This window comes from Lepus europaeus, chromosome 2, assembly GCF_033115175.1.
Source record: "Lepus europaeus isolate LE1 chromosome 2, mLepTim1.pri, whole genome shotgun sequence".
NCBI classification, from domain to species: Eukaryota; Metazoa; Chordata; class Mammalia; order Lagomorpha; family Leporidae; genus Lepus; species Lepus europaeus.
This window is the reverse complement of record NC_084828.1, coordinates 141378514-141391114: the sequence shown is the minus strand read 5'-3', so window position 1 is coordinate 141391114 and position 12601 is coordinate 141378514. Positions and strand designations below refer to the sequence as shown.

Sequence of the window (12601 nt, the reverse complement as noted above, 5' to 3'; positions counted from 1 at the left end):
CAGCCAGCCCAGCTCCCTTATTGGCCCTCACTGCTGTGGCTGTACCCACAGCTGGCCCTGAAGCCATGTGCAAGAACACTCACACTTCTTGTCCCTGCAGCTGTGCGTGGAGCCCACCGTTCTCATCATGAGCACTCACATACTCATGTGCTCACAGCCGGCCACTGCAGCTGCACACCTGCATCCCACCAGCCAACCCCCACAGCTGCATGTATGAACACAGCCATCCTTGTCACCCCAGCATCTGATCCTGCCACCGTGGTGTGGCCCCTGCAACCACATGCATGCACACTGGCAGCTTGAGCTGCACAGCTGCACATGTACATGTAACTGACATACGACCACCACTGGCCCCCGTGGCCACACGGATGCCTGTGGCTGGCCCCATAACTGTATGTGCATTATAGGCTTAGCTCCTATAGTCATGCTTGTGCACACCCCCAGCACCCTGCTATGCCTATAGTTGGCCCTATCCCAGTCATCACCACTGTGCACATGTGTGCAGCCAAGTACACAGACTACCAGTCCAAGTTTCTATTGTTGCTTGTAGCTGTTGGTGTAACTGATTTTATGTAGGCTCACTGTAACCAAAACAAAACCTGTAGTAGACAGGAAAATGACACATAGGAAATAATGAAAGTATACCACATAGGCAATTTTGTCAAATCACAGAGGAAGACTACATGAGAGGGAGCAAGGAACAAAGGATCTACAAAGCAATCAGAAAACAAGTAATATGTCAATAGTAGGTCCTGAGACAAGATCCAACTATGAAATGTATTTGAAAGATTCACTTCATCTTTCAGAGCATATATATACTATAAGTGAAGGGATGGTAAAATATATTCCTTCAAATGGAAATCAAAAAAGAGCAGGGGTAGGTATAGTTGCATTAGACAACATAGATTTTGAGTAGCAAATGTAACAAGAGACAAAAATATAATTATCTGATTAAAAAGGAGTCACTTTATTAAGAGAATATAATAGTTTTAAAAATACATACACTCAACATTGGAGCACCTACATATATAAAGCTAACACTGAAAGATCTGAATCAAGAATAGACAAAAATGCAGTGCTAGCAGGTGACTTCAGTACTCTACATTTTTCTTAAAGGATTTATTTATTTATTTGAAAGAGTTACACAGAGAGAAGGAGAGGCAGAGAGAGAGAGAGAGAGAGAGAGAGAGGTCTTCTATCCATTGGTTCACTCCCCAGTTGGCCCTAATGGCCAGAGCTGCGCTGATCCAAAGCCAGGAGTCAGGAGCCTCTTCTGGGTCTCCCACATGGGTACAGGGGCCCAAGGACTTGGGCCATCTTCTACTATTTTCCCAGGCAACGGCAGAGAGCTGGATTGGAAGTGAAGCAGCTGAGTCTTGAACTGGTGCCCATATGGGATGTTGGCACTGCAGGCAGTGGCTTCACCTGCCACGCCTTCGGCTGGCCCTAGTACTCTACTTTTTTTTTTTTTTTGTATTTTCTTTTTTTTTTTTAACTTTTATTTAATGAAAATTTCCAGTGTACAGCTTATGGATTACAGTGGCTTCCCCCTCCCATAACTTCCCTCCCACCCGCAACCCTCCCCACTCCCGCTCCCTCTCCCCTTCCATTTGCATCAAGATTCATTTTCAATTCTCTTTATATACAGAAGATCAATGTAGTATAAAGGTTTCAACAGTTTGCACTCACATAGAAACACAAAGTGAAACATACTGTTTGAGTACTAGTTATAGCATCAAATCAAAATGTACAGCACATTAAGGACAGAGATCCCACATGAGGAGCAAGTGCACAGTGGCTCCTGTTGTTGACCCAACAAATTGACACTCTAGTTTATGGCGCCAGTAACCACCCTAGGCTGTCGTCATGAGTTGTCAAGGCTATGGAAGCCTTCCAAGTTTGCCGACTCTGATCATATTTAGACAAGGTCATAAAAGACAGGGTGAGGATAGTAACCAATGATCCTAAGAGTGGCATTTACCAGGTTTGAACAATTATACAGCATTAAGTGGGGAAGAGGACCATCAGTACACACATGTTGGGAGTAGAGCCATTGGTGGTAGAGTAGAGGTTATGATTACAAAGGAATGAGGCCCAAGTGCACTAGACAGGGTCTAGAACAAAGGACAGAGTCATTATTAGAGGGGCTAAGAAAGGTGCTATCTAAGCTACAAGTAATTTTTCTGATTGAGAGGCAAATAGAACCTGATAGAAGGGGCTTGATAATAATCTGGTGGGCTTTAGGCCTTGTAAGTTAAGAGGCCCAGACCTATCTATCTCTTCACATGGGGTATATCCTAAGGGAGGTGTGAACCTCCTAGGGGAAGGCACTCTGTTGACTTTCATTACTTGGCTGGCCTGGGAGGAGAGCTGGCCAGGTAAAGGCAGGTGGCATCTCTAACAAGAAATTTACAGTTCTGCCTGCAATGTTGCTGACCCTACTTGACCACACCCTCAACTGCAGTGGTCACTTTGGAAGTTGGGCTGAGTGAAGGGCTTTTCAGCTTAGAGCCAATAAGATCTGTGGCTCTGACCTGGGCATCCTTCGACTCCAGGGCAGGTCCATTTCCAGTGATCCAACTCTTGGCAGAGCTGCCAGGGCTCTTCACAAGCTGACTTCTGCTGAAGGCCAGGCTTACCACATTGAAAGCCACTGCAGTGGACTGGCCTGTTGGGTCTCCTTGAGGGCAGATCACTGTACAGATCAGCCATTAATAGGCCTGCCACCCATTGCTTCTGATGCCTAGCTTTCTTTTCCTCCTGGTTTGTGCTAAAGCAGACCAGAGGATGCAAGTCAAGGGGGTGCTCAACATTTTTCTGTAATAGCATAGCCAAAATAAGAACTTAAATAATAATCTCATAGCTAGATTCACTTCGCCATCAGCGAAGTATACAGTAAGTAGAAAAAACCTCCCTTTCAGACCAAAGGGAAAGAAAGTTTTAAAGTGAGAATATAATTTTCCTCATGGGCATTGTCTACCTTAGAAAAACTACTACAGAACATGCCTGTGACTATAGACTTGTAGTTCAGGCCACCGAAGATTAGAGATGGGACACGAGCACTCCCTAGTACTCTACTTTTAACAATGGATAGATTAGCCAGACAGAAATTCAATAAGAAATTATTGGTGTACATGACCCAACTACCAAAGATGAAAAGCGCCAGGAGACTAAAGAAAGAAACAAACAAATCCAGAGTTACACAAAGTGTAATTTACAGGGGGACATAAGGACAAGAGTTTGAGCTCAGATAGCATGAGCATATGGTCTCTGTACCTCGAGGCTGGAGGGAAAGTGTTCTATAGACAGGGGTATCCCATGGCTAACTGGGATGCACCTGGGATTTTTAAATAAATATTAACACTCATTAGAGACATCCCATGCCTCATATGAGTGTGGCTTTGTTTACCTCATGAGGCTTGGGGACCATAAGGAATACCTGAAGGGCAATACAGCAGGTGCATCCAAAATGGCTGCAATGCATCAAGCTGAATCCCTTCAGCAATATTCACAGTAACAGAAAAAAACAATCATAAAGTTATGTGAAACCAGCAAAGATCCCAGTAATCAAAGCAATCTTGAGCAAACAGAACAAAGCTGAGGGCATCACACTTTCTGGTTTAAAATTATATTACAGGGGCTGGCACTGTGGTGTAGCGGGTAAAGCCACAGCCTGCAGTGCCAGCATCCCATGTGGGTGCCGGTTCAAGTCCTGGCTGCTCCACTTTCGATCCAGATCTCTGCTATGGCCCGGAAAAGCAGTGGAAAACAGCCCAAGTCCTTGGGCCCCTGGGAAACCCAGAAGAAGCTCCTAGATCCTGGCTCCCAGCTTTGGATTAGCACACTCTAACCATTGAGGCCAACTGGGGAGTGAAACTGCAGATGGAAGATATCTCTCTCTCTCTCTCTCTCTCTCTCTCTCTCTCCTTCTTCTTCTTCTTCTTCTCCTTCTCCTTCTCCTTCTCCTCCTCCTCCTCCTCCTCCTCTTCCTCTCTGTGTATAACTGACTTCCAAGTAAATAAATAAATCTTTTAAAAATATATATTACAAAGTCATAGCAATCAAAACTGAATGCTACTGGCTTAAAAACACACAGAGACTAGTGGAACAGACTAGAGAACTCAGAAATAAATCTGTAAAAATAGTTAGCCAATTTTCAAGAAAGGTACCAAGAACCCACAGTAGAGAAAGGGTAGACACATCAACAAATGATCCTGGGAAAACTGTATCCACAGCAGAAAAAAATAAAGAGAAAAAGAAACTGGACTCTTCACTCACACCAGACACAAAAATCAATTCAAAACAGAATAAAGACTTAAAGACCTGAAACTCTAAAACTGCTTGAAGAAAGCATGGGAGAAAAGTTCCTTGCCATTGGTCTGGCAATAATTCTTTCAGATTTGACATAAAAAAGCACAGGGCAGCAAAAGCAAAAATAATCAAATGAGACTCTATGAAATCAAATAGGAAACAGTCAACAAACACAGAGGCAACCTATGGAATGGAGACAATATTTGTAAACCATACGTGCAAGCAGTTATCCAAAATATATAAGGAACACACATAACTCTACAGCTAATAAATAAATAAGCATATTTAAAAATGAGCAAAGGACCTACATGGACTTCCCATGTAGACAAAGTAGACATCGAAGTGGCAGGTACTCAAAAAAGATGTTCAATATTGTCAATCATCAGCGAAATGCAAATCAACACCTCAATGAAATGTCACCTCACAACTATTAGGATAGCTATTGTCAAAAAGTAAAAAGAATACAAATGTTGGTGACGATGAGAGGAAAAAGGAAATGTTAATTCGTACAGCCATATGGAAAACAATATGAAAGTTCCTTAATAGTTAAAAATAGATCTACATAGTTTGCAAATATTTTTTCCCATTCTGTCAGTTGCCTCTTCACTTTCCTGACTGTTTCTTTTGCAGTACAGAAACTTCTCAATTTGATGCAATCCCAAGTGTTAATTTTGGCTTTGACTGCCTGTGCTTCTGGGGTCTTTTCCAAGAAGTCTTTGCCGGTACCTATATCTTGCAGGGTTTCTCCAATGTTCTCTAATAATTTAATGGTATCGGGTCATAGATTTAGGTCTTTAATCCATGTTCAGTGGATTTTTGTGTAAGGTGAAAGGTAGGGGTCTTGCTTCATGCTTCTGCATGTGGAAATCCAGTGCAACAGATAAAGGGTTGATAACCAGAATCTACAAAGAAATCAAGAAACTCCAAAACAACAGAACAAACAACCCACTCAAGAGATGGGCCAAGGACCTAAATAGACATTTTTCAAAAGAGGAAATCCAAATGGCCAACAGACACATGAAAAAATGTTCAGGATCACTACCAATCATGGAAATGCAAATCAAAACCACAGTGAGGTTTCACCTCACCCCGGTTAGAATGGCTCACATACAGAAATCTACCAACAACAGGTGCTGGCGAGAATGTGGGGAAAAAGGGACACTAACCCATTGTTGGTGGGAATGCAAACTGGTAAAACCACTATGGAAGTCAGTATGGAGATTCCTCAGAAACCTGAATATAACCCTACCATACAACCCAGCCATCCCACTCCTTGGAATTTACCCAAAGGAAATTAAATTGGCAAACAAAAAAGCTGTCTGCATCTTAATGTTTATGGCAGCTCAATTCACAATAGCTAAGACCTGGAATCAACCCAAATGCCCATCAACAGTAGACTGGATAAAGAAATTATGGGACATGTACTCTATAGAATACTATACAGCAGTAAAAAAAAAAAAAAAAAAAAAAAACAATGAAATCTGGTCATTTGCAACAAAATGGAGGAATCTGGAACACATCATGCTGAGTGAAATAAGCCAGTCCCAAAGGGACAAATATCATATGTTCTGCCTGATCGGCGACAACTAACTGAGCACCAAAGGGGAAACCTTTTGAGGTGAAATGGACACTTTGAGAAAGAGTGACTTGATCAGCCCTTGTCTTGACTGTTGATGTACAACTTAATACTTTATCCCTTTTAGTATTTTTTTGTTCTACTTAATACTATTGGTTGAACTCTGTAATTAACACAAAATTATTCTTAGGTGTTTAAATTTAACTGAAAAGTGATCTCTTGAAATGTAAGAGTGGGAATAAGAGAGGGAGGAGATGTACAATTTGGGACATGCTCAACCTGACTTGCCCCATATGGTAGAGTTAGAAATGTGCCAGGGGATTCCAATTCAATCCCATCAAGGTGGCATGTGCCAATGCCATCTCAGTAGTCAAAGTGATCAATTTCAGTTCACAATTGATCATACTGATAGGTCTAAGAGTCAAAGGGATCACACAAACAAGACTAGTGTCTGCTAATACTAACTGATAGAATAAAAAAGGGAGAAAACGATCCAACATGGGAAGCGGGATACACAGCAGACTAATAGAATGACAGATGTCCTAAACAGCACTCTGACCTCAGAATCAGCCCTGAAGGCATTCGGATCTGGCTGAAGAGCCCATGAGAGTATTTTAGGCATGGAAAGCCAAGACACTCTGGAAAAAAAAAAAACTAAATGAAAGATCTCTGTGAGTGAGATCCCAGTAGAAAAAACGGGCCATCAAAGAAGGAGGTACCTTTCTCTGAAGGGAGGAGTGAACTTCCACTTTGACTATGACCTTGTCTAAATAAGATTGAAGTCAGCAAACTCAAAAGGCTTCCATAGCCTTGGAAACTCATGACCAGAGCCTAGGGAAATTACTGACACCATAAACAAGAGTGTCAATTTGTTAAGTCGACAACAGGAATCACTGTGCACTTACTCTTCATGTAGGATCTCTATCTTTAATGTGTTGGTCAATGTGAATTAATGCTATAACTAGTACTAAACCAGTATTTTACACTTTATGTTCTGTGTGGGTGCAAACTGTTGAAATCTTTACTTAATATATACTAAATTGATCTTCTGTATATAAAGATAATTGAAAATGAATCTTGATGTTAATGGAATGGGAGAGGGAACGGGAGTTGGGAGGGTTGCGGGTGGGAGGGAAGTTATGGAGGGGGGGAGCCATTGTAATCCATAAGCTGTACTTTGGAAATTTATATTTACTAAATAAAAGTTAATAAAGTATAGTGAGGATGCAAAAGAAAATAGACCTACAATATGGTCCACCAATCCCACTTCTCGTTGTATAACAAAATCAGTCTCTCAGAAAGATATCTACACTCCTATATGCATTGTAGCATTAGTCCTCACAGTAGCCAAGATATGGAAACAAAGTGTCCAGTGACAGATGGAGACAATGTAGAACACACACACAGAATGACCTGAAGGACACAATGCTAAGTGACATAACCCAGACACAAAACAACAAATACAGCATAACCCCCTTATTCAATGGAATCCCCAAAAAGTCAAACTCCTATTAATTGAGAGTGGAATGATAGTTTCCAGCGGCTGGAGAGAGAGAAAACAGGGGTGATATGGGTCAAAGAGCCTTCAGCAGTGAAACAAGCAGGTGCTGGAGGCCTAACATACAGCGTGGTGACTCATTAACAATTGGTGTTGTACGTTTGAAATCCATTGAGGGTAGACCTCACGAGTTGTCCCCATACACACAGAGATAACCATGTGAGCTGATGTATGTGCTACATACCCTCGTTGTGGTTGTCATTTCATAAAGCACACATATATCGGAACATCACATTGTGTGCTCGAAGCATACACGTTTATTTATGAGTAGTACCTTTATAAAGCCGGAAAAAACAAAATGTGTCTTATGTGCATCCAGTACTGTGTGTGTGTGTGTACACGCATCTGCGCATGTGTGTGGTCTTTGACTAGTGATCGGAACCTTGTCTCAGTAAAATGGGAAGGAACATTGTATCCTGGTGACGTGATTGTCACCCGAACGAATGCATTCATTAGAGTATCTGACACAAGCCAACCACTCAGCCATGCTAGGAAGTGACAGCAGAGGGGACAGCAGGGCTCTGAATGACACACTGATGCCCAGTTAGCACTTGGAATGTTTTTCTACTTTTCAAGCTGCTGTTTGGTCCTCCACTGGGCCCTCTCTTAGTCAGAAGGCTGCCGTAGAGTAACACAGACCCTGAGGCTTCCGAGTGTAGTGTGTCCCACAACCAGCTTGTTCTGAATGTCAGGGAGAGTGCTGTATTCCGATCTGAATAGAGAAGCAATGCATGCCCGGGGGAGGGGAGCATTTGGAAAATAGAAAAATACAGAGGACATCAGTCACCTGTAATCCTGCCAGAGCTACTCGCCAACGACAATTTTCCGTACTGCCAACAGCTTCCCTGTGTTTTCAAACAAAATCAAGGCCCCACTCTCCTCGCCTAGCTTTGTCCTCCCTTTGTTCACTTCACATTCTCTATCATGTCTTCCCCATCCTTTAAAACCTTTCGCAGGCCTCACTTTTACTGCTGAACAACATTCTGCCTTCTCCATAGACTGTTAAACTGTGCTCTTGCCTTCCCAGCAGACAATTTTTGAAGTATAAGTAAGACTTAGATGAACATCTTTGCACACATATCTGCAGTTTTAACATTTTCATTGTAGAATTGCAGGCCCAGAAGATGTAAGCAACTTCAAAGTAACCAGCACATATCGCCAAGGAACTTTCTGGAAGGGCTCTTGCAGTTTACACTCCACCAGAGGGAGAGTGCCAGGCAGTGTGCTCATCTCCTTGCACACTGTCCCCTACTCTCTCTGCATTTTAAAAAGTGCCTTCTGTAACATGCAAGGGGGCACTGGTTCTTTTCAGGATGGGCTTTCCAAGTTTATTTGGAAATTGAGAAACAATCTCAGGAAACAGGGTTTATCTGGGTTAACTGTAGGCTCAGGTCTTCTGAGAAAGCACTAGTAGGAAAAATCATTCAAACGTGGTAGGAAAAACACACAATTTAGAGGCCAGTGCTGTGGCGTAGCAGGTAAAGCCACTGCCTGGGATGCTGGCATCTCTATGGGTGCTCCACTTCCAATCCAGCTCCCTGCTAATGTGCCTGGGAAAGCAGCAGATGTTCCAGGTACTCCGGCCCTTGCACCCACATGGGAGAAGCTCCTTGCTTCTGGCTTCTGTCTGGCTCAGCCCTGGCTGTTGTAGCCACCTGAGGTCTGAACCAGTGAATGGAAGATCACACTCTTTCTCTCCACTACCACCACCCCCTGCCCCGGTCTGACTTTCAAATAAATAAATCTTTTCTAAAAACATACAACTGTAACAGCAGCAAAATGGATGACTTTTCCTGAGCTTTCAAAACTTTTTGGAATTGATTCTTAGCCAAAGATGATCCTCCTCCACACAATAATTGATCACAATATTATATTTTCCCCTGACCACAAAGTCAAGCTTTGAAACCCACTTTCACATGCATGCAGTTGGAGGTGGTGGAGAAGGGAAATTAGTTCCTTAGACAGTTTCATTAGGGCTTGTTATGGAAGTGGAACTGTAACAAATGGAGCCAAGGATTCAGCTTGTGTGTTTATTTTTCCACCACAATCAATAGTGTTTGTTCCGTTTAATGTCACACGGATTGTAAACCCTGAGCCTTCCTCTTTTAGGAGGTGGATCTTTTGAGAGCCATTTAACTTTAAAGAAAGAGAAAGCTGAAACTTTTTGTTCAAAATTCAATTTGTTGTTACAGAAACATGGTTCTCAGGGTTGTACGCCATTCCTCCTTGCGCTGACCATACCCACAAACAAGTGTGTTAACAGAAGCCACGGGAGCTGTACCAACCCACAACTGGGCATTCCAGGCCTGAGCAGGTCCTCAGATGTGAGGCTGAAACAAATGTTTGGAGGAAAATGAAAGGGATTTGAACACCAGCCACAAAGCCAGAAACACATCAAATCCACTTTCATTCAGAGATTTGGGACTGGCTTTGTCAAACAACTGGACTCTGCCTGCAGTAGGTGGGAGCAGTTGCATTTTTAGGACAGTCCAGAGCAGAGAGCAGAATAAACTGTCCTGGTTCTTGGTCCAGTGTCCTGGGCAGCATCCTATTCCCTCCTTGCCATCACCCAGTCTTCATCCGCCACACCTCACCTTGACTGACAGTCAGCCGTCCACGTCCACCGGTTCCACAAAGCAGACTGAGCCAACCATGCATGGGAAATATTTGAGGGGCTCCAGCTATGACACAGTAGATTAAGCCACCACTTGCAATGCCAGTGTCCCGTATCAGAGGGCCGGCTCAAGGCCAGCCTGTTTCATTACGATACAGCTTTTGTTAATGCACCTGAAAAGGCACTGAATGAGGGCTCGCGTGGAAGACCAGGATGAAGCTCCTGGCTCATCTTTAGCAGTTGTGGCCATTTGGGGAGTGCACCAGGGATGGAAGATCTCTCTATAGATCATCTATCTCTCCCTCTGTCACTCAGCCTTTCCAAAAAGTAAATCTTTGAAAAAAAAAAAAGGAAAATATTTGAGGAAAAAGTGTATCTGCCCTGAGCATTATTCTGTAAACAGTATAGTATAAAAAAAAAACTTTATAAAATAGCATTAACATTGCAATAAATGTAGTAAGTAACCTGGAGATGATTTAACATACACAGGATTGCATCAATAGATGCAAACACTATGTCATTTTCTATAAGGGATTTCAACAGTGTTGGATTTTGGCATCTAGGTAGATCCTGGAACCAACCTCCCCCACCCCATATGGAGGAACACCTGCAAAGCCCTGTGTACTCCCATATGCACCTGCTCATGGCCTCGGGCTGAGCACTGTTTCACTATATTGGCTGATTGATGGGTCAACTTTTCCCATCTCTCAAGTATTATTTGACTTTTCTAGTTTTTCACACTTTCTTGTCTTCATTCCTATTGTTTCATATAAACAATATACATCCACTCAGGTAATCTTCTTTAGTTCGTTGGAATATAAACATACACCAAGGTCAGTCATTCCATATTTGTCTATTTGTTTAATTTCCATTTTCTTGATATCACTTCTGGCAAAAGATGCTATCACCTGAATTTTAATTTACCGTCAATTTCCGCTGTCAAAAAAAGCAGAAAAGAAAAGCAGGAATGAAATTATTCTCAGCAAAGGAAGGCTTTAATCTCTTGGAATTAAAAACATAAAAGTGTTTGATGAACTTTGTATCTTTATTACTTATTTGGAACCAAAATTTTATTTCAGCAAAAACGGTCATTTAAATTTTACTCATTAATCATCCCATGTTTATTTCTGATTCATAGGATAAAACTTACAAGAAGAAAAACACATAACAGCTCAGAAAAAAAAAAGACATTTGGTCTCGCTTGGAGAGGAAAAATATCTCCTTCTTCAGGGCAAGGAATTCATTATTCTGAGTCGCTTTCAGAAAGGAGCTCGCGTGTTTTCTTATTGATTTTGTTTCGTATTTGGTAGCAAAATAATGTGAGAAGAGGCACTGAACATGTCTGGCAACAAGCCCAGATGCTAAAAAATGTGTCAGGACTTTCTCTGAATTCCATCTTTTTCCCAGAAAGATGAGTTCCTGGTTCCCTCCATCGGGGACACGCGGCCACAGGGGTGCACTTTAGGATGGAGATTGCTGGCAACCCGTTAGTTAAAACACAAGCCTGTGGGATTCCAGGGTGTGCTGAGAATTCCCTAACAAGCCCGTGGCGCAGCAGAGCCCAAGCAGGTGGAAGCCTTGCTCCCACCTGTGCCCTTGTCTCCACGATGAGAGCGATGGCATTCTTGTGAAGGTTGCTGGCGTGGAAAGGGGATTTGGAAGAAGTCCCGTGTGGTTCACCTGACCTGAAATGATTGTGCATGTTCCTGTTCCTCAGGCAACATCAGGAACACCGAGAAGCTGAGCTACGACAAGCAACACCAGTATGAGATCCTGGTGACCGCCTACGACTGTGGACAGAAACCTGCTGCACAGGACACGCTAGTGCAGGTGGACGTGAAGCCAGTGTGCAAGCCTGGCTGGCAAGGTGGGCCTGGTGTTTATCAGTTCCATGTGTGAAGGTGGCTCAGCCCATTGGGTGGAAGGTTCGGGACTTACTCCTACATCATCACAACCAGGGGAATTTTCAAAGCACGGTCACTTTGCTGCAAGAAACAGAATGGCTTATTTATTCCCACAACTCTTATGATGTATTATCCTCATGTTACAGCCGAGAATGTCAGAAGCAGCTTAGCTTGTCTAACATCATGTGCCTGGTTGGTCCAGTGCTCCCTTCCCCAAATCTCATGACGTCTGTGATCCACAGAGATTATCCCCAGTGCTGAGGAGAAATTGCCAGTGAGTCCCTTCACTGTGTCTTGGGGTGCTGAGTCCAGCTGATGCATTTCGCATTTTCTGAAGGTCATCAAGCTTGTTGCCACCCAGCACACACAGGTGGAGGGGAGAGGCCCAACATCCAGCCTCTGGCTTAAGGAGTTTCTAAAATGCAGGGCCTTAGCTGACATCTCACAGGCAATGCAAGGCACCAAGAAAACGCAGGTTAGCAGCTTGAACTCTTGTACCTGTTCTAAGTCATTTCCGTCCAGGCAGGAGGGGATTGCAGTGCAGCGAAAGCAATCCATCATGTTCAGGAGCCGCAGCCTCCCCGGCGCTCTCCATCAGCACGGTGCCCAGTCCCGCTGCAGCCAGCTTCTCCCAGGAG

The 12601-nt window shown here is 43.2% G+C and overlaps 1 protein-coding gene across 1 annotated transcript in view; it reads left to right on the top strand.

The window, feature by feature from the left end:
- CLSTN2 (calsyntenin 2) overlaps positions 1-12601 on the top strand; it is a 352520-nt gene that overhangs the window by 235147 nt on the left and 104772 nt on the right. Inside the window, exon 5 of the mRNA XM_062182012.1 lies at positions 11777-11926. Within this exon, the coding sequence (XP_062037996.1) occupies positions 11777-11926 (150 nt within the window). The remainder of the gene's footprint in view (positions 1-11776; positions 11927-12601) is intronic.